The 21,676-nt window shown below is 37.5% G+C and overlaps 1 protein-coding gene across 3 annotated transcripts in view; it reads right to left on the bottom strand.

The window, feature by feature from the left end:
* Nucleotides 1-436: 436 nt before the first annotated feature.
* LRRC2 (leucine rich repeat containing 2) overlaps nucleotides 437-21,676 on the bottom strand; it is a 109,585-nt gene continuing 88,345 nt past the window's right edge. For all 3 annotated transcript variants that reach the window (XM_087957946.1, XM_087957947.1, XM_026674312.2), the window contains 4 exons: nucleotides 13,826-13,971; nucleotides 11,218-11,373; nucleotides 9,150-9,283; nucleotides 437-2,885 (listed from right to left, as the gene is read on the bottom strand). In XM_087957946.1, coding sequence (XP_087814072.1) covers nucleotides 2,836-2,885; nucleotides 9,150-9,283; nucleotides 11,218-11,373; nucleotides 13,826-13,971 — 486 coding nt within the window. In that variant the 3' untranslated portion in view covers nucleotides 437-2,835. The remainder of the gene's footprint in view (nucleotides 2,886-9,149; nucleotides 9,284-11,217; nucleotides 11,374-13,825; nucleotides 13,972-21,676) is intronic.

Here is a 21,676-nt window from a genome sequence, read left to right as displayed (position 1 = left end):
AACTCTGTGTGGATGTTATATAGGAGCAGGAGACCTGAGGGTGAGGGATCCCACAGGTATAGCTCCTTTCTTACCAACAGCTACTAAAATCAATCCTGGGGGAATGAGGAGAATACTTCACACACACCCATTCCACCCATTGAACTCTGCCCAGAATATTATATCCATAGCATCAAGGCCACTGAGAGATCAAGGAGATTTGAATAGATGCACCATCCCAAATCAAGTTTTATCAGAGATAATGAACAACCATGATCAATACTATTTCAGTAAGGTATCCTATTCTGAAATCTGATTGAAGGAGATAATCTGCTTCTCCCAGGGCCATTTGACGCTACAACCACCCTTTCAACCAATTCCCCAAAAGGGGAAGATAGGAGACTAGATGAAAATTGGCCAACACCCGGTACACAAATGAAAGTACAGTACAGATTAATTGGATTATCAATATAGAGTATTTATTGAATGGAAAAAGGGATTATGCAAAACAAAATTATTTTACAAGTTTAATGTGCACTAAACCAACAAAAATGACATACTACAAAACAAGTAATTTTTTCAAATAAAAATAAACACACTTATGTCTTATGCACAAGATCAAAACGGTTAATAACCAACAAATAATAATGTTACAAATATTAATGAAAGTGCTTAGTTCTTAAATATTCTTCTAGCTTTGAGCCGCTGAAACATGTCTAGCTCTTTTTATGCATCTAAAGTTTTATGGTATCTTTCCAAATAAGTGTCTGTCAAGATAAATTCTTATCACCCTAAAGATTGCCGATGTTTTCATTTTATGTAAATCAGCTATGTATCTATGAATATCTTTGTAAGCAAACTTTATTAACAATGACAAATAGAAAAATTTACTATGTAGGATAAAACACATAAGGTCTTTTACTGATTACTAGAAAATTTAAGTTCTTTGTTTTTATGTAACTTCTTATAAATGTTTTTTTTAAAACCCACCTCCAAATAACAGATTTTGACTGGCTGAAATTTCCTAAGCAAACTGGGCATTTAAAAAATAATTTCAACAGCTTTCAACAGTTTAAAAGATGTTTTCCTGTAAGAAATTAAAGCAGAAAATCATACATTCTTTGCAAATCCATCTCAGTGTTTCTTTGTATGAGGGCTTTATTTTAATTTACAGATATCAGATCAATGACTACTGTAAAGGTAAATTTAAAAGTTTCCCCTATCCAGTCATTTCTGACTCCAAGGGACGGTGTTCATCTCATTTCTTAGCCAAAGGAGCCAGTGTTGTCCGAAGACAATTTCCATGGTCATGTGACCAGCATGACTATATGCCAAAGTACATAGAATGCTGTTAACCTTGCCATTGAAGTGATACTTATTTATCTACTCAAATTTGCATATCTCAAAACTCCTGGGTGAGCAGGAGCTGGGGCAAGTAACGGGAGCTCATCCCATTGCGCAGCACTTGGATCTCGAACCCAGGCTGTCAGCCTTCCAGCTAACAAGCTCATCATCTTTAACCATGCCTCCATGCCTACCATTAAGGGGTGCTCTTAAAAATCACTTGAGTTTAAAATATTATTACATATGGAAGGGATGATAATGAATAGAGCTATCACATCAGCACTGCAAAAATCCAGGCAGACACTGGGTGGCAGCAAAGAAGTTTCCTGTGTCTTTGCTATGACTATCATTTTGTAGCCCTCCAGCTCTGAATTAAAGTTCTGGTGGCCTCTAGTGAAAGTGCAAACTGTTGAAAAAAGAAAAAAATAGAGCCACCATAATTGGTTCGGTATGGCAATTTATTACTAGCAATTATTTCAAGTCTAAGGTCGCAATGGAAAAAAAAGCTTCGAAAAAATATAGTAAACAAGTTAACTATAAGCAATCATTTCATTTTTTTTCTTATGTGCCATTACACAACTCAGAAAATAAGCAATAGCTTTGTCTGAGACTACCATTCAAAAAGAAGTCAGAGGGAAATGTATTTTAGGAAGTGGTTTCAGAAATATAACTGCAGTGTATCAAGTTGATCATCATCCTGTCAGACTACCTAAACAATCCCTGGGCAACCACTGTAAAATATGTAAAAAAAAACCTCTGCAAAATAAAGTCTGTAAAATATGTTTATTTGTAAATCTTTCATCCCATCTAAAAATGTAATTAAGTTGTTGAAACGCAAATAGGGTGAACTAGATTGAGATCTACATTCCATGAAGATCAGTGGGTAACTTTAGACTAATCTCTATGTGTCAGATGGATCTGTCTCACAAGGTGGTATAGATCCAATTACCCATCCCTGCAACCATTTTGAACTCCAAGGTGAAAGATCGAATCTACAGTAAATGTAATGAATTCAGAAAATAGGTTTACTTCCCTGGCAGTGAGCTGTGCAGAGTAGAAACTGAGTAAACATGCATAGAGTAGCACAGTTAATTACACCTTGATTCTGATCATTCTCCAGTGGATCACAGGGCTCAAATGACTATCCCTGATGATGGGATAAGAAAAAAATCAGAATGTTTATTGTTTCATCTGAAAAAAAAAACATTACAACACAAGCCTTATAACCTAAATCTTTCTACTTTTTTCATATAAGTATATAAGTATAATCACATCCTTTTTTTCATAACAGAAACATTTTGCAAAGTGAATGCAGTCATGGTTACGTATGATTGCAACTATCATATGCTCACCCAATCATTTAAATCTTCCATTATGCATCAACTTTTGTTGATAGCTTATTCTTTTCTTCTTAAAAAGAGCTTTTGTTGTCATTGTATGCTGAGGATGGTTTCTAATTCATCTGGCAGAAGTGAGTCTTTATAGAGTTCCTGTTTATAGAAATTCCACTGTTCATATTTGGATGCTAAGCGATACTTTTGTGGTATAGCAAGGAACAATCTCTGTAAAGACAAAGCATAAATTTTCATATTATGAATCGTTTCACTGAAATGCATGTACCATTTTAAATAGAAAAATCCCATTATTTTTAATACTATTCTTGCTTGAAATACAACTGGTGTTCTTAGGGAATAATGTGTTGAACACAACGGGGATGCTTCTGAGTCTCTAATGGATGCATGGGATTCAGTGTAATCTAGTATAAGATAGACCAGAAATACATGCAACAAGGGACCATGCAAGAAAATGTTCAAAAATGCTCCAGGGGTGAAAAATAACACTCCATCTATTAAAAAATATCCAAATAATTCCCAGAACCCCCAATTGTTTTTAACAAATTAATAAACATCCTAATCTTGTGAGATCGTCAAATCTTTTGAAATTTCAGGATTTTTGCTGAAATGAAATGTGAAACGATTTCCAGATCCTGGTTTGGGGTGAAGTATGAGAATGCATTAAAATAGGCTCTATATATGATTCAGCCTGGTAAGACCCAAGCCATCTTCTGCTCTTTCTCACATACCAGGTAAGTTCCTCACTGCCTTCAAATAAACCTCTCTGCTACTCATGTTCTATTGGCCACTCCTGAAGATCAAGAAACTAATAAAATGATTTTATTCACAGGTATTGACTTCTGGTAATGAGGCTTTGCTGCCAAAGAACGAAACAGGGCTCTATCTCTGCTATACTGTAGTTTTCTTTTTGATTTCCATTCCATTTCCTTTACCTGTTGAATTCAAGATTAGAATTTATGATATCATATGAACCAATTACTGGTACATGAGAGAGAAAGAAAAATGTTTGGAATGGCTCTGGATTGCTCCTGATAGACTGTTTAGTCTATGGGATCCTAGGTGCTCTCTGAGCTTGGGTGTTTTTGTGCAGACATTTCATTACCCAACTAGGTAACATCATCAGTGTTAGAAGAGAGTGGAGTTTGCTTGCCCTGTCAGTGTTGGTGGGAGTATTCTTGGTAGTTCCTTCATTAGGCTGTTGCTTGCTGTTTGTCTGAGTTGGTAGTTCCTTGATTGAGGTATTGTTTACTTCTTGGTTGTTGGTCTAGAATTAATGTTGGTGTTTATCTCTTCTTATCTCAATCTGAATATTGATTGCTGGCAAGATGTTTTGGTCTTTTTTTTTTTAGCTTTTTGATTATCTATTTTGAATGGAATGTAGATGTTGTTTATTCATATGTGCCCATTGGTGGTAGATTTGTCTGAGTGCCAGACTTCTAGGAATTCTCTAGCACAGGGATATCAAACTCGCATCATCATGAGGTTGTCACATGATATATTGCAACTTTTTTCCCCTTCACTAAACTGGGCATGGACGTGGGCAGTGCATGACACATCCACCCCGTGGGCCCCAAGCTTGAAAACCCTGCTCTAGCATTTTTGGACTTGACTTTTGCCTACCCCCTTATCTCTGAGCCACTCCATTCCCGTCTCTCTCTTTTGTCCCATTCCTATTCTCCATTCTTTTCTTCTCTCTGTTTTATTACAGACCATACCTTCCTCCCCATCTCATTCCTTTTCTGTTTCATCTCACTGAAATCAACCCAGAGGCCACATGACATGAATGTTCCTCCCCTATCCAAGTTAAGAAACTGGTGCCATGGGTACAGGCATTCGGTGTCTTTTTATTAGGTGGGTTTATATAGCATAGAAATCCCTGGTTAATGAATTAACTGTGGTAAGATGAATATTTATAACACACTGAACCACAAATTACTGGCCATAGTATCTCTGATCACTTAACAAGGTTTGCTAAAATCAAGCCAACTTTATTACAGCATAAAGCAAACTGAAACAGGCCACTGTCAGTCACTAAGGCAATTTAAGACCTTAGTTAGACTCATTCTTTATTTTATGACAGCATGTTGTATCTTGTTAATAGTTTGAAGGAACATACCCCATTTCTGTTTATATCCTTTTTAGGTTTCTGGACTTAGATTAGTTTCTTTGAACAACAATAATAAAGTCTATAACATGATGGTTATACCTGATAGCTTGTGGCCTGACACTCACAACTATACACATAACTTTCCTGATCATTATCCAAAAAGGTTTTGCCTTATAACATCACTTTGTAATCCATTTGTCATCTCCTTCCCTCAATAGCTCCCAGCTGGAGTAAATATTTAGTTTCATGTTGTGTAAATAATCTACTTTCTCTAAAAATGACAATGATTGGTAAGCACTTATGGCACAGTTTGACCAAATGGGAATAAAAACAAATAACTTAACATTTGTGATCTAGGCATCTTCTGACAAAATAAAACAAATGTAGATTTATGACTACATCAAATAAACATCCTGATTCAAAAATTAATAGATTAAGAAAGTTAGGATGATACAAAATTAACTATAGTAAATGGGGAAAAATCTCTTCTGCTACTAGAAGAAACTTGCTTCTTCTGGATGAACACAAGACTGAGATGGTCCATAAGCTAGTCTGAACAAAAGGCTGTAACTATTTGTTTCCTTAGAGAACATTTAAGAAAGTATTACTTGCAACCCAACCATAGTTTCATTTTCATTGGCAATGGAATTTTCCCATGTATTTTCCTTAAACAAGTCCACAAGAAAAGTTTTAACTGATGCTTTCCTTGCAGAACCCCTATGAATCTATCTGTGACATTAGTTTTCATCCCTGACTCCAAGGAGACCTAATCTTAAGCCTAACTCTATCCCTAACCTAATCCTAATTTAGTTTTCATTGGCAATGGGATTTTCCCATGTGTTTGATTCAGGGGTGGGATTCAAATTTTTTAACAACCGGTTCTGTGGGCGTGGCTTAGGTGGTGGGCGTGGCTTGATGGTCAAGTGACTGGGTGGACATGGCTTGGTGGTCATGTTATTGGCTGGGTGTGGCCAACTCAATACCACTCATATCGAGGCACGCATCTCCTCGCCTGGCCTCTCATGACTGTGGGGATGCTGCAACAGTCATAAGTGTGAAAAATGGTCATAAGTCACTTTTTTCAGTGCCATTGTAACTTTAAATGGTCACTCCACACAAGCAAAGTACCAGCAAAGGAGGGGGGAAACTCCAGAGACGTTCCTGAGACAGGAAGTCTAGTCCTAGAATGTAATAAGGGTTAATAGAGAGGCAGTTTCTGTAAGCAACACCAGAATGTTTCCTTCCTGCCTTCCTTACAGGATTAGGCCAGTAATTTCTTCTAACAACCAGTTCTCCAAACTACTTAGAATGTTAACAATCGGTCCTAGCGAATAGGTGAGAACTGGTAGAATCCCACCCCTGGTTTGATTGCAATATACAAGTCTGAATGAAAAGCTTTAACTTTCACTTTCCTAAGAGAACCAATAAAAATCTTTCCCTGATATTAGTTTTTGGCCTAGACTCCAAAAAGACTTTACCCTAACTCTACCCCTATACATAATCCAATCTAGTTTAATTTTCATTGGCAATGGGATTTCCCCATGTATTATAAAATAGTACACAGTCCAAACGAAAAGCTTTTACCTCCTCTTTCCTTAGAGAATATATATATTTCAGCTGTTAATTTTTGGCCCTGACTCTAAGGGGACCTAACCTTATCCCTAACCCAAAGCCAAAATAGTTTCATTATCATTAGCAATGGAATTTTCTGATGTATTTTCCATTAAAAAGTCTGAACAAAAAGCTTTAACTGATGCTATTGTTGCCAAGCCACTATAAATCTATCCCTGACCTTAGTTTTTGGCCCTGACTCCAAGGAGACCTAAGCCTAACCCTCACACTATCCCTAACCCTAACTAGTTTGATTTTGTTTACCAATGGGATTTCTCATGAATTTTACTGTGGTCCATAAACTAGTCTGTAGTAGCTACTGAGAGTCTATGGATGGCGCTAGATGCTAGCAGCAAACTGCAGCTGTCTAGAAAACCTATATGGGGCCTCTTGGCTATTTGCACGATCTCATTCGCTATATCTTGGTGAAGGTGGAAAGTCCCAGACTTTCCGGACTTATAGGTGACCTCATTTTACTAACATCACTACTAGTCTTAAGGATTGGTTGGGAGGTTGTACCAATGTGGTTGAGAGGTTTCACCCATGTAGGATCTATTCTCCAATCCAGATGCTATATCTATGTTGCCTTTGTCTTCTTGTAAAAACCCTATAAATGTAATAAACACTGCCCAGGCAGTCAGACATCTTGGCACCCTGCACAATGACTGATCTTTGAAATCCATCACTAGTCCATGGGTGTCAAACTCATGGTGTCATGTTGCTGTCATGTGATGTATTGCGATTTGTTTTCTTTCACAGAACTGGGGTGGGTGTGGCCTGTGCATGATGTATCCGGTCCATGGGCTGCCAGTTTGATACTCTGAACTAGACTAAATTAGCAGCTTCCTTGAAGAATCTCTAAGAATCTATCCCTGACATGTTTCTGTCCCTGTCCAAGGAGACCTAATCCTAAACCTAATCCTATCCCTAACCTAATTGACAATGGCAATATTCCTTATGCAAGCCTAATTTCATTTTTATTGGCATTGTGATTTTCCCATTTTACTGTAGTCCATAAACAACTCCAAACAAAAACCATCCCTTTCCTTAGAGAACTTCTAAGAATCTATCACTGAAAATATTTGTTTTCAGTTCTGACTCCATGGAGACCAAACCCTGATCCTAATCTTAACTCTAACCCTAATTCTAACCCGAACCGTGATTTCACTTCATTTCATTTGCAAAGCAATTTTCCCATGTACTTTAATGTGGTCCACAGACAAGTCCAAACTGTAAGCCAGGGATGTTAAACTCAAGGCCCGGGGGCCAGATCTGCCCTGGAAACAGCGAAGGGCCAGATTGCAGTGACACTACCAGCAAAAACAGAGTTTGAGAGAGTTGCATGCGGCCCTCCTGAGCTCCATTTTCTCTGGCAGATGGTTGCAGGAGGCCATTGCATCTGAAAACGGAGCTTGCAAGGCCCCCAGGCAGCATTCCAAAATTCCATTTTCACTGACAGAGGGTTGCAAGACACTGTTGCAGATGAAACAGAGTTTGGGAGCCCATTTTTGCTGGCAGAGCACTCAGACCATCATAGGTGCCCCCAACACGAATAACATTGAGATGACCATGCCTACCCTGGCCATGCCCATCCTGGCCCATCAAGGTTAAATCCAACCTCAATGAAATCGAGTTTGACACCCCTTCTGTAAGCTATCACTGTGCATTTCTTAGAGAAAGACTAACAATTTATTGCTCTGCCCTGACCCCATGGAGACCTAACCCTCACCTTAGTTTAATTTCCATTGGTAGTGGAAATTAATGCAGTTAATGAAATTTTCCCATGCAGTTTACTAAAATTTTCAGCAATCAATGAAGATAAACCAGATGTTGAAGCTTATTCCCTGTGCTTAAGTATAATTGTGAATATTGATTGATACAATTTTCTATAATAAATAGCAACGGACAAACAAAAATGTCAGGAGTTGAGATATTATCACATTAGTTTTCCATCTATCATCACTTATCATGCATCAATAGTCCATCCTATCTATGGCATATTTTAGTTTTGTTGGATCTGCACTTCTGACTTCAAAAGAAACCTGGCATGTGTGGAGAGCTTTCTAGACATACTTCCATGCATGAACAATCTTCACTTCTTTAACTTTCTGTGTGTCGTTCTGCTATTAAAAGCATAAAGGAAAAGAAAGGAGCAACTTTTTTTGTTTTTGATTACATGGTTTAAAAGAAGAGAATGGGCAGAGAGAAGGGCAAAATTTGTAAACCATCACTTCTGTGAAGTTGCTTTCATATTCATTCCGTAATTGTTGGAAGATATGGAAGTAAAATGGTCTGTCGGGAATTAAGCAAGAGGATAACATTTGCTTTACTATAAAGGAGCATGCTAGATGCTAGAGAAAAATGGGAAAACTTCTAAAATTGCCCTCGCCTTCCTTTCTGAGATGCCATGTGCACTTTTCTATCATAACAGTTAGAAACTAGCTCTCCTTTTAAAAATAGAAACACTGACATTGCTACTTCCAATACAATTATTTTATTTCTTCACTTTTAGCAGAGGCTGAAATGTCTCTAGTGCTATAGTTGACAGATATGTCAATTTAGCAGACAGCTGGACTGAGGGTATGTACACTCTCCCTGCCCATAATGCTTAGTTGTCTCTACCAAATTCCAGGTGAAATGCTTTACATGGAACAAACAGGCATATGCAATTCAATATTTTCTAAAATGTGTCCAGAAAATCAGCTAGAATGTAAAAAAAATTAGCTTGGAGTTTCATTTAGATGCACCCATACCTCTCTCTTGTATATCCGTAATGTAGGCTCTCATAAATTCTTTTTCAAAGAGTTCACGATCGCGGTCACTTTCTGTTATTTCTTGAATCTCCTGAAATGTTGTTTCAAGAGGGTTATCCTTGAGGCTTATAAATCTGCAAGGTGATGACATATTACCACGAAAAGTTATATAATGTTTCTGATCCTGAGCAGATTGTTACTTGCTATAACCACATGATTTGTAGCCCTATAAATTTTCTCTTCTTCCTACTTTGTTACAAAGCAAAGCCAATTTTGTCCATGAACAAAACTTTGCTACAATGTTCACTGTTCGTAACACTCATTATCTATTACAAATATTAATTAAGAAGTGTCTTTTCTAGAAGCAAGCATAGGAAACACTAAAAGTGTAAGCTTAATTATTCAATCAAAAAGAATCCCCATGTGTCTTGATCCACTGAAACTGCTTATGACACATCAGAGTCATTGAATATTAATATATATGGCATTCTTAAAAAAACAAACACACACACACATCAGAGGTGGTATTCAGCCAGTTCTGACAGGTTCTGGAGAACCGGTAACAAAAATTTTGAATAGTACGGAGAACTGGTAAATACCACCTCTGGTTGGACCCCCATCTATTTGCTGCCTTCTGAGTTGGAGGCCCAGCTGATTGGTTGGGTCTTCTTTTGTTGTCCAGCACAGGAGAATGGATCTGGAAAGCAGGTTAGTGGGGTGGGGAAGGGAATGGGGAATTTACAGTAACCTTCCCTGGGTGGGGGGGGGGGGTTTGGTGTTTGGTTTTTTATTTTTTTATTTTTTTTTTTGTTTTTTTTTTATTATTATGGTATTTGGGTTGGGTTGGGGTTGGTTCTTCATTTTTTTCTGTTTCTTCTTTGAAGGTGATGTGGAAATGGGGATGTTATTTTACAGTATCCTTTTGCCACACCCACCAAGCCACACCACGCCCATCAAGCCATGCCCACAGAACCGGTAGTAAAAAAAAATTGAATACTACTACTGACACACATACAAAAACTATTGGCAACTTATAGCAGGAGATTAGGAGCAATGTAATACCCAGAACTTCATTTGTGTATTGTTAACAAAAAACTCTGATCCTCCTTATCCAGTTTTGTGAACTATTTATTCCTAATGATTTTTGACTAGCCTCTGAGAACAGGACTGTTTTCAGAGGCAGAGGCCATGGACCTTATGCTAGTATGGACCGAGTGGTCTTTTATTTGGGAAAAAAAATATTATGCAATTCATCAGCCTCACACAGATTTTACTTTATGCATCAATGATGCATAATTGCACTCTAAACCATTTTGTTGTTAGTTAGTTAGTTCAAAGTCGTGTCTGACCCATCGCGACCCCATGGACAACATTCCTCCAGGCTTTCCTGTTCTCTACCATCCTCTGGAGTCCATTTAAGCTCATGCCGATTGCTTCAGTGACTTCATCCAGCCACCTCATTCTCTGTGATCCCCTTCTATTGCCCTCAATCTTTTCCAGCATTATGCTGTTCTCCAGCGAGTCCTTCCTTCTCATTAGGTGGCCAAAGTATTTGAGTTTCATCTTCAGGATCTGGCCTTCTAAAAAGCAGTCAGGGTTGATCTTCTCTTGGACTGACCGGTTTAATCACCTTGCAGTCCAAGGGACTCGCAGGAGTCTTCTCCAGCACCATAGTTCAAAGGCCTCAATTCTTTGGCGCTAAACCATAAATGCAAATAATTGTTCTTACATGTTAAATGTTTATCTTAGCCTACCTCCTTCCTGATTATGACATAGCTACTACATTTGATATTGTGCTGCCTATTCTGGAATTAAAAACCAAGACAATAACTGGAGTGATCCACAAGTAACCACAGGCTGTGTATTTATTCTACTATGTTTAAGATGCACAGCATTAATTAATTAAACTACTGTATTCACTCATATTAATGCATGGGTAGATGCATCACAACTTTGGGGGATCATGTTACATGATGTCTTTTACTTAAGATCCACCCACTTCAGAATCCAAACAAATAACAAGACAAAATACAAAGGAAGAAAATGTGTCTGAATGTAATTGACTTACTTTAAGCCAGTGGAAGAGTTACAGATGGCTGTGGGCATCTGAACCAAATTTTCACTACTCACAACCAATAAACTGAGTTTTGGCAAATTGACCAAGGCTTGTGGAAGGTAGGTCAGCTTGTTCTTCTGCAGAAGAAGAGTTTGTAACTTCTCTAGCCTTAGAAAAGTAACAAAATGGCAAAATTAAATGTACATTGTAGATTTGCAAACTTATACATATACATATATTGTTTAATACCTGTAATATAACATATATTAATACCTGATATATTTTTAATCAAGCTCGTAAAGTAAGAGGAATGTGCAAAACCAACAAAATAATTGCTGGGTGTCAAAAGTATCATTTGCTTGATATTCTCTTCTATCCCAGGTTAAAAGGCAGAATGGCTGTTTGATTTCACATTGGTGGCAGCAGAAAGATTGTTGACATGCAATTTTTTGAAAGGCAGAGACAATGAACACCATTTTGTGGCCCCTCAATCCATTATCTCTGCAGAGTTTCCAATTGTATGCATAACTTATACATACCTATTTATACGGCACATAGGAGAATATGCTAGATGAAACCAAGCATGTACAAACAATAAATCACACAAAAACCTGTTTTTATAGTTCCACTGCCTTTTGTTTTGGACTTCTGTAATGAATATGAAATTAAAATGGAGTGAATGAAGCAGTTAATTAAAAATTTATTAATATCAGCTTAACTACTTGTTTCTTTCTGAGTTGCAAAGGTGGAATTGTGAAAAACAAGACAAATTCATACTGTTTTCTTACACTTATCAAAGGAAATTGCCAAATTTTCAAGTTTAAAAGTGTGCTTCGATGCTGCTAGGTGAGACGGGAAAGTGTGTGTACATGGAAACCCAGTATTGTTGCTTTAAATCTGAAAATATTAGTTGGAGAGAGCTGATTTCTGAATCCTATGGGCATATAATGTTATCAACAGACTCCTCTGGTTGATTTCTATACCTTAATCTATCAAATACATAACTTGAGTTGTGAGTAAATTGCAGAATTCTACTGTATCTGAGTTAAGGACACTTCCACCTCATTTTCCTTCAGGACCAGTTCCAGACCTGATTGATCTTGCAGTGTCTGTTTTTAGAAGTTCAGACAATTTATTTCTGAGCTTGCCTTAGTTTATTGGAAACTGCTGTAAAGTTGCTATTTTCCTTTGATAAATATAGATCTACCAATTTTGTGTAGTCTATTTTCCAGGGACTCATCTTGTCCCAAACCTCAAGACAATGTTATTCTCTCTCTCTACGCCCCTGACCTTCTAGGTGAACCTCTAAGACAATGGAAAGTAAGCCTAACATCTGGGCTGCAAAACGCCCAATTGACCACAAGATAAATTAGGGTTTTCTGAATCTACCTGCCACCATCTACCAATCAGATGGATTTCTGCAGCCTACACTTTGTTTGTTTGTTTATGAAGGGTCATTGGTACTCTCTGTGCTTGATGGTTTTTTTGCAAACATTTCATTACCCAAATTAGGTAACATCATCAGTGATAGTAAGGATGTGGGTTGCTCTCAGTTTATATTCTAGTGGTTTGCCCTGTCAGTGTTGATAGGGGTGATCTTGGAAGTTCTTTGGTTGGGTTGTTTACTCTTGGCTTGTTGGCAGTACCTTGATTGGGGTATTGTTTACTTCTTGATTGTTGGTCTGATATTAATCTTGGAGTTATTCTATACTCATCTAAGTGGCTAATTGCTGGCGGGCAGGTGTGAATGACACCAGTAATCCCTAATTTCAACCCTGAGCTACAAATATTCTCCTTTATTGGTTATTTATAAAATGGATTGACCACTCATCTTGCCACAAGGTAACTCTGAGCAGCTTACAAAATATACACATACAAAACATAATTAAATTAATATGAGCAAATACCATGATCCAATTATAGATGGGGAGGGTGGGGGCAGGCTATGGGTGAGAAGGAATCTGTTGTTACTTGATCAGCCACCTCCACTGTGATGCTCTCCCATTGGGGCCCCAAACTAACTGGCAGAGCCAAGTCTTTAGACTCTGACAAAAAGTCAGAGGGTTGGAGGATGACCTTACATGGGGGGAGGACACGATATTCCAGAGAGCAAGTGCAACAGCAGAGAAGGCCCTTGTCCTGGACTCCAAAGCTAGATTTCCTCTCCACACTGTTAGAGAAACACCATCCTGTTCTTTGAACATCTCTATGCATTGGCTGATAATTATCTTTGCTCTTCCCCATCAAACTATCATAGCAATGTGCAACCCGGGTCACCTGTATTGGGAAACACAACTGATTGAAAAATTGCAAGGATTTCAGTGCAGAATCTCACAGGGATATTGAGGAACAAAACTGATTGGTTTGTGATATTATCTGGGTATATTCTTCGCAATGGAGGATGGGAGAAGTGAAGATTATTGTGGATCAGTTTCAGATTGCTTTGTAAGGGGAGTCAAGGAAGCCCTGTCTTCCACAGTGTTGTAAACTTGGGGCTTTGTGACTCTAGCATAAATGAGCTTGACAGTTTTCCAATCACTTACAAATGTTGACAAAATAGCCAGGCAATGCTTTATTTGCTAAACCCAACTGTCACTGCAAAAACCATATAAAAATCTACCTGTCTATGTCTTGTGGGAGATCTCTCAGACTGTTATTACTTATATCAAGCCACTGGAGATTTGACATCCGGAGTACACATATTGGGATTGAAAAGAATTTGTTTGTTGATACATCTACAAAGCTCACTTGTTTCAAATTGCTTAGCTGTAAAGAAGCAGAATGTTATTTAATAAAGCCTTGAATGAGGAAATAGATGACAATTATAGTTGATATTTTGCTGGCTGAATGAGGTCAATTGTGCTATGTTGCATATTTGCCATAAGGCTACACACTCCATTATTTTAAAAATGAGGCCATGTTCAGAATTAAACATTTTCAGTATTTCTTATTTGTTGCATGCAATGTTCATCTTCCCTCAAGGAAGTTCTTGTTTATTAGGCAGTAATTTTGTCCTCCAAAAATCAGGGAACCTCCTAGGGCCTTAAGAAGAGTAGAGTGGAGTGAGATTTCTTTCTCACATTTACACATATATAATATATCCATCTCATTGCTTAATAACAAATCAGATCATGTCACCTCTACTTTCACATACTGAGCAGAAAGATGAAGAAAAGTTTAGGTAATAAGTGTAAAAATCTAATAAATGTAGTTGATATGGCACACAAATAAATATTTCATTTGCAATTTCTCCAAATCCAGTAAGATGAAATTCAGGAAAGATAGTCTAATATTCAAATACTGCTACTATTACAGTTTCTATATGAGTTCAAGATGGAAACCAAGAGATACAGAAAACTCAATCTTTTCTTCTTACAATTCTTACAATCCATATAAGGTAATTCTCCTGTAGGGAACATCATAAAGATATTTTTACTGGAATATTTACTATGATATTGACATAGTAAAACTGGTCAGACTGGTTGAGTAGTTGGGGTGGCACAGTGGTTATAATGAAGTATTGCAGGCTAACTCTTGCCCACTGCCAAGAGTTCGATCCTGACTGGCTCAAGGTTGACTCAGCCATCCATCCTTCTGAGGTCGGTAAAATGAGGACCCAGATTGTTGGGAGCAATATGCTGACCCTGTAAACCACTTAGAGAGGCGATGAAGTGGTATATAAGTCTAAGTGCTATTGCTATTTAATAATATATTCTTCCTGTGGTAAAAACCCAAAATTGTACCTCTTCTCATAGACTAGGTGATTCCCTACTGGGGATTCATAATCATTATCTTTAATCAATTAGCTGAAAAGTTATGATGGTAACAGTTGACAATTCTAAATGAGAAACCATGCATACCTTCATAAACCTTCATAAACATTGAGACTCTCCAAATTACACATTTCAATAATCCTTTAAAAGATGACAGACAGAAATGTTATATGACTAAGAAACTGCTAACTGACTTTAGAAATAAATATTTGAAGCAAAAGTCTCACAGCAGTAGCACCATTTTATTATTACTATAAAAATGATTTATGGCAGTACACTCAATTCTTTTGCCTGAACAACAGTTTTCCAAAGCATGTCTTTTTAAAGAACTATATTGTTGGATTCAAAATTAATTATCCAATCCAAAACAGATATTAAAGGAAATAGTGTTTTTATTCTTACTCAAACAAAATAATCTCCATTGTCAAAAATGTATGAAACGAATATATGGTCGTTAGAAGAAGGGTAAAATACTAACCTAACAGGGAATTCTGGTTGATTTATTAGTGGCATGTGGAATCTAAAACTGTTCTTTTCAAGCTTTAAAGGCAGCATAGCCGTGGCTGAGGATTAGCTGAACTAACTCCAACTAGTTGGATGATTTGACATTAGCCATTCAGCCCCTGGCTCAAAGAAGGGAATTGAGGAGTGGGGAACTGATAGATTTATGACTTTAGCCAGGAGAACTTTGTCTGCAATGTCCTCTTCTCTCCTCTACCTTCTATGCCACTTTGACAGTTTCTCTTCAGGTATATATCTTCAGGTATATATATATCAGTTTATCTTCAGGTATATCTTATAGACAACGATCTCTCATCCCTTGATTGGCAATCTCTATTCACTGGATGCAATACTGTTGAAGACCATTACAACATATTTTTACTTGAAGTCAAAAGAGTCATCAAACTATATGTACCAACAACAACTCCCAAAACAAAACAAAAAGCAGATTACCCATAACAATAAGGAAACTTCAATCCAAAAAGAGATCACTCTGGCGGAAAAACAAATCTGGTCACGTTGCCAATTTCAAAAGCCGATACAAAAATTTATGCCACCAGATAAAGACCGAATGCACCAATTATCACATTAAACAAGAGGAAAACCTTATAAGCACCAATTCCACCCGTGCTTTTTACAATTTTGTAAACAACAAACTAAAAGACTCAAGGTCCATCCCACCCCTGATAGGACCTGATGGTAAAGACTGCAACGATGACACCATTAAAGCCAACATCTTTAACACATTCTTCGGCTCAGTATTTGTAAACAGCAATGGATCATGCCCAGTATTTCCTAGCCATACCACAGATAACAACAATGATCTAATACATATCGATTTTACAGAAGACAATGTTGAAAAAGCACTACGCAATCTAAAACCATCTCTATCTATTGGACCGGATGGAATATGTGCCTACTTCTTAAAAAAGCTATCCACTGCCATAGCCAAACCTCTAAGCATAATCTTTGAAAAATCTTTCAGGACCAGCTCCTTGCCTAACCTATGGTCACAAAGCCACAGTCATCCCCATTTTCAAAAGGAGACCCAAGCCTAGTTAAAATTACAGACCAATCTCCTTATGCTCGTCACCTGTAAAGTCATGGAATCAATTATTAACCAATCCATCATGCTCCACTTAGAGACAAACAACCTACTCTCCAATAAACTATTTGGTTTCAGAAAAAAACTATCCTGTAATCTGCAACTCTTACACTGCAAAAACATATGGACGACACAACTTCGACCAGGGCAAAGCAATAGACGCAATCTACATAGACTTCTGTAAAGCCTTTGATTCAGTGGTACACGACAAACTACTCCTAAAAATAAAATCCTATGGTATCTCTGGACAACTGCATAACTGGATAGAAGCATTCCTGGCAAACAGACAACAAATGGTCAAAATTGGGAGCGTCCTATCAAATTCTGTACCTGTCAATAGTGGTGTCCCCCAAGGCAGTGTTCTAGGACCAACTCTCTTCATACTCTACATAAATGACCTCTGTGATCATATTAAGAGCAATTGCATTCTTTTTCGCTGATGATGTAAAGCTGTTCAATACCACAGACAATACTGCTACCCTACAAAAGATCTTGACTATGTATCAGAATGGTCTAACAAATGGCAACTTCAAATCTCAACAAATAAATGCTCTGTCTTACATATTGGCAAAAAAATCAGAAAATAAAATACAAGCTGAATAGTCAAGATCTTGTTGATGACCCAAGCTCTGTAAAGGACCTTGGAATACTCACCTCTAATGATCTAAGTGCTAGAGCCCACTGCAACTACATAGCCAAAAAGGCATTAAGAGTTGTTAACCTAATCCTACGTAGCTTTTCTCTGGTAATATCACACTACTAACCAAAGCATACAAAACATTTGCTAGACCAATACTCGAATACAGTTCATCAGTCTGGAACCCACATTACGTATCTGATATTAGCATAATTGAGAAAGTCCAGAAATATTTCACAAGAAGAGTTCTCCACTCCTCTACTCGTTGTAGAATACCTTATGCCACCAGACTTGAAATTCTAGAACTAGAAAACCTTGAATTACTCCGTCTTCTAGGTCTGATTTAAGCATGGTATATAAAATCATACATTGCAATGTCCTACCTGTCAATGAATACTTCAGCTTCAACCATAACAACACAAGAGCACACAATAGATACAAACTCAAAGTTAACCGCACCAAACTTGATTGCAGGAAATACGACTTCAGCAATAGAGTGGTCAATGTCTGGAATACTCTACCCAACTCTGTAGTTTCTTCCCCAAACCCCAAAAACTTTAACCTTAGACTGTCTACTATTGACCTCACCCCTTTCCTAAGAGGTCTGTAGGGGCGTGCATAAAGCGCACCAACGTGCCTACCGTCCCTGTCCTATTGTTTCTCTTATTCTTCTTTTATTTTTTTCTTATATGTATCCATTTCATGTATTCACAACTATGTATACACTTATACTTATTATCTTGTAAACAATTGGCAAATCAAATAAATAAATAAATAAATAAAATATTTTGGCCACCTGTCAGCCTGGGAAGCCATTTTCCTTTTGGAGCTTCTAGGCTGACACATTTAGCGCCTGAGAATTTGGGAGGGGTTTTTTAAGGAACAGTGGATAATTAGCCATAACATTATTTCTGGGAGAATCAAGGACGTTTCACCCTGCACCTGGAGGGGAGTGACTGGTGATAGTCTCTGGATGGGGTGAAGACATGATTGTGCCATATGATGGACTGATGAAGGCAGAGGATGGATCTTTGAATTTCTTTTAGGGAAGGGAAAACCCGGAACTCTCAGATTCGAGTTTTCCCAGATGTGCCAATATGATATCTCTAATAAAGTGGAACTTTGAGAAGATGATTGTCTCAGAGTTGTCTGTTTTGGAGGTTGTTACTTGGAATGCTGACACTACAATCATTTTGAAGAGAGAGAACCTCAGTCACAAAACCCCAACAGCTAACTTTCTCCAGGCAGAAGTAAAAATTTGATGGTGGAGAGCAATTACTACCAACAGGAATGATTTTTTTTCTAATCCAATCCACTCAGTTGTGCTAGATCAACTTTCTTAGCACCTTGGAATCAGGATTGCTCCATAATACTGCAACAGTGACATATCAATTGTGTAAAAGCCATTTGAATTCAATGCAGTACATTCCAAGTAATGCAATTCTATAATCATTTACTTGGAATGTACTCCATTGAATTCAGATGTCCATTTTTACCCTCAATTAATTGAAAGTAACCCTCAAAGAACATGTAGAGTTAGTCCCATGTTTAGTCAAAATACACTTTTTAATATATAATTTTGATTTTAAAATGTTGAATATAATAGTAAAAACATAAAAAAACTTAAAGAAAAAGAGAAAGAAAAAATAATAGAACCGATAGTTCTGAAGAGCAGCAGACATAGAACTGGTTCTATGTCTGCTGCTGTTTTGGCCCACCCACCCACCTGGCCTCTTACCTGACCTTTATTTCCTGCTTTTTCAACCACAGCTGCTTTGCGCAGCACAGCTGTGGTTTAAAAAGCAGGAAAATAGTGCTTTTTCAAATGCTGCGCACCTGCGTGCAGTGCTACTCAGCCATCCAGGCAGCAAGCTGACGACGTTCCACATGCGCGCACAGCAAAACATAAATCACCAAACCGATAGTTACACTGGTCGGATCTCACCCCTGCATATCTCCCCCAGAAGTCTTCTTTAGTCAAATAATCTGACTGAAATCAATGACATTAAGATTAAATTTAATTCCAATCTATTAAATAACATGCCTAGATTTTTACTCTAAAGTTGCAGTCTGTGGTTTTTGTTTTGAAGTAAACATATGTTGGCTTCTATTAAATGTATCTCAAAATACTGAAATAGATGGTCCCGTTATAGGTTAATACATTAATATTTCATATCGCTAAGACATAAAAAAGTGATCATTGCTCACTTACATACATTAATTAAATGTTGAATTCTCCCCCATGGAAATAAATGGGACATAAAAGGCACTAAGTAGATTCTTTTATCCTGGATAACATTTATTATATTAAAATCAATTGAGTTTACTCTCAGAAAACAGATTAAGGTTCAGAATGTTAATATCTCCAGCTCTTTGTTAACTGGCATAAAATAATGTTTTGCTTTTAAGGTAATTATTTTTCTTGTGAGAAAACAACACCTTAGAGCCAATATATCAAATAATCTTTTTCTAAACCAGGCTTAACAAAACAAATTAAACTGAGCATGTCTCCTGCATGGAATTTTCCATATAGATTTTGGAGGAGCAATTTATAACTGCTAAGTTTCTCATTCTTAGCTATTTTAAGATGTATGGACTTCAACTCCCAGAATTCTCCAACCAGTATGCTGGCTGGGGTATTCTGGGAGTTGAAGTCCACACATCTTTAAAGTTGACAAAGTTGACAATACTGCATAAGTAATTTGGCATGGGTTTTTTTGGGGGGGACATGCTTTTAAGCTCTTATTTTAGTCTTTAGCTGCGAGATTTACTGGTGAGCTCTCATCCCAATGTTAACCATATCTGAGCCTTGGCTTTTCTGAGAGCCAATGTCAATTAGTTGCTGCTATGGATATGACAAAAGTAAAAAAATTACTTTGTTTACAGAATTCATTAACAACAATGCATCACATTTATTAGAATTATATTTGAAAAAAACCAATGCACCTTATGCTTGTTGCCTTATTCTGTCCAACCAACCTTCTAATTGCTATAATGAGTTTTTTTACTAGACAAACAGAAGTTGTCAGTAGTAATACTACATTTTAGTCTCTTTCAAAGCATATGACATTCCAAATTCAGAACTCTATTTACATACTATCATGTTTCTGTCCATTTTCCTAGTTTAATTTTCACACATTAGAAAGTCTCTCTCTCTCTCTCTCTCTCTCTCCCTCCCTCCCTCCCTCCCTCCTCCCTCCCCCTCTCTCTTAATCCTTGACTTACAATTGCAATTGAGCCCTGAATTTCAGTCATAAGTCAAGACAACCATGAACCTGGACTCAATTTTACAACCATTTTCACAATGGTTGTTAAGCGAACCTCACAGTCTTAGGTCTGGATCTCTTCTCCCAAATGGGCATTTTTTGCTGGAAATCACCAAATATTTTTGCAACTTGGTGACCTGTAACCACTAGAGGTAGGCAACCAGTCATAAATCTGACCTTGTTGCCAAGGTCCCAAAAAAGATCATTGAATCATGGGGAGGGAGAAAACGTGACATTTTACAATGGCCGAATGTGCTTTACAGGATGTTTCCAAGGTTGTCATAACTTCAAATAGTCATCAAATGACCTTCCATAAATACATATACCACAATGCCTTGCATTAGATCATAAGATGAAGTACACTTCATTCCAAGCTTCACTGGGATAACACAAGACTACTTGTACCAAATCAAGTTACACTAAAAATCATTTGAACACCTTGTCAAAGTGGGCATATCTCAGTTTACACCCAAAATTCAGAATTAACTTCACATCCTTTTCTTTCAATTTCAGTCTTCTTAACAGGTAAATTCTAAAGATGTTTTCTCTGCCCTTTGAGTCTGTTCCATCAGGACTGTGCAAGGGCTTACTTCCAATCTATTATGCATGAATTGCATCAGTAATAATAGAGCTAGTCTGGTATAATGTGAAGATACTGGATTAGAACCTAACATAATTCCGATTCAGTTTCACCCTCTGCCAAAGGAAATCACTGACTTTGGACTACTCAATGTCTCTCTGCCCAGATTACCTCAGCGTGTTGCTATTATGGGAATAAATTGAAGGAAGCTTTGTAAAAGTGGGTAGCCTTTTCTTTCTTCAATCAAGAATAATAACAGAACTAGGTTTGAACGTTTAACAAAGTGTTTAAAGATTGTCAGTCTCTAACTTTTGTTTCAAAATTTCTGGTTTTTAACGTATTCTGCTAGAAACACTGTTTGTATTCAAGGGGGTCCTGGCCGGGGCACCGGGCGGTGGCATGCTTTTGCTTTAGCTTTTCAGCATAGCTTGGATTTATCTGGTATCATTCATTCCTTTCTGCAAAGATCAGTATATACTGAATCCATAGATAAGTCATCTGTTACAGAATAACAGAATTGGAAGGGATCTTGGAGGTCCTCTAGTCCAACCCCCTGTTCAAGCAGAAAATCCTATATCATTTCAGACAAATGGCCATCCAATCTCTTCG

The sequence above is a fragment of the Notechis scutatus genome, chromosome 2 (assembly GCF_049901735.1).
Source record: "Notechis scutatus isolate UNSWTSFEM ecotype Mainland chromosome 2, rNotScu1.2, whole genome shotgun sequence".
NCBI lineage: Eukaryota > Metazoa > Chordata > Lepidosauria > Squamata > Elapidae > Notechis > Notechis scutatus.
This window is presented reverse-complemented; position numbering and strand designations above follow the sequence as displayed.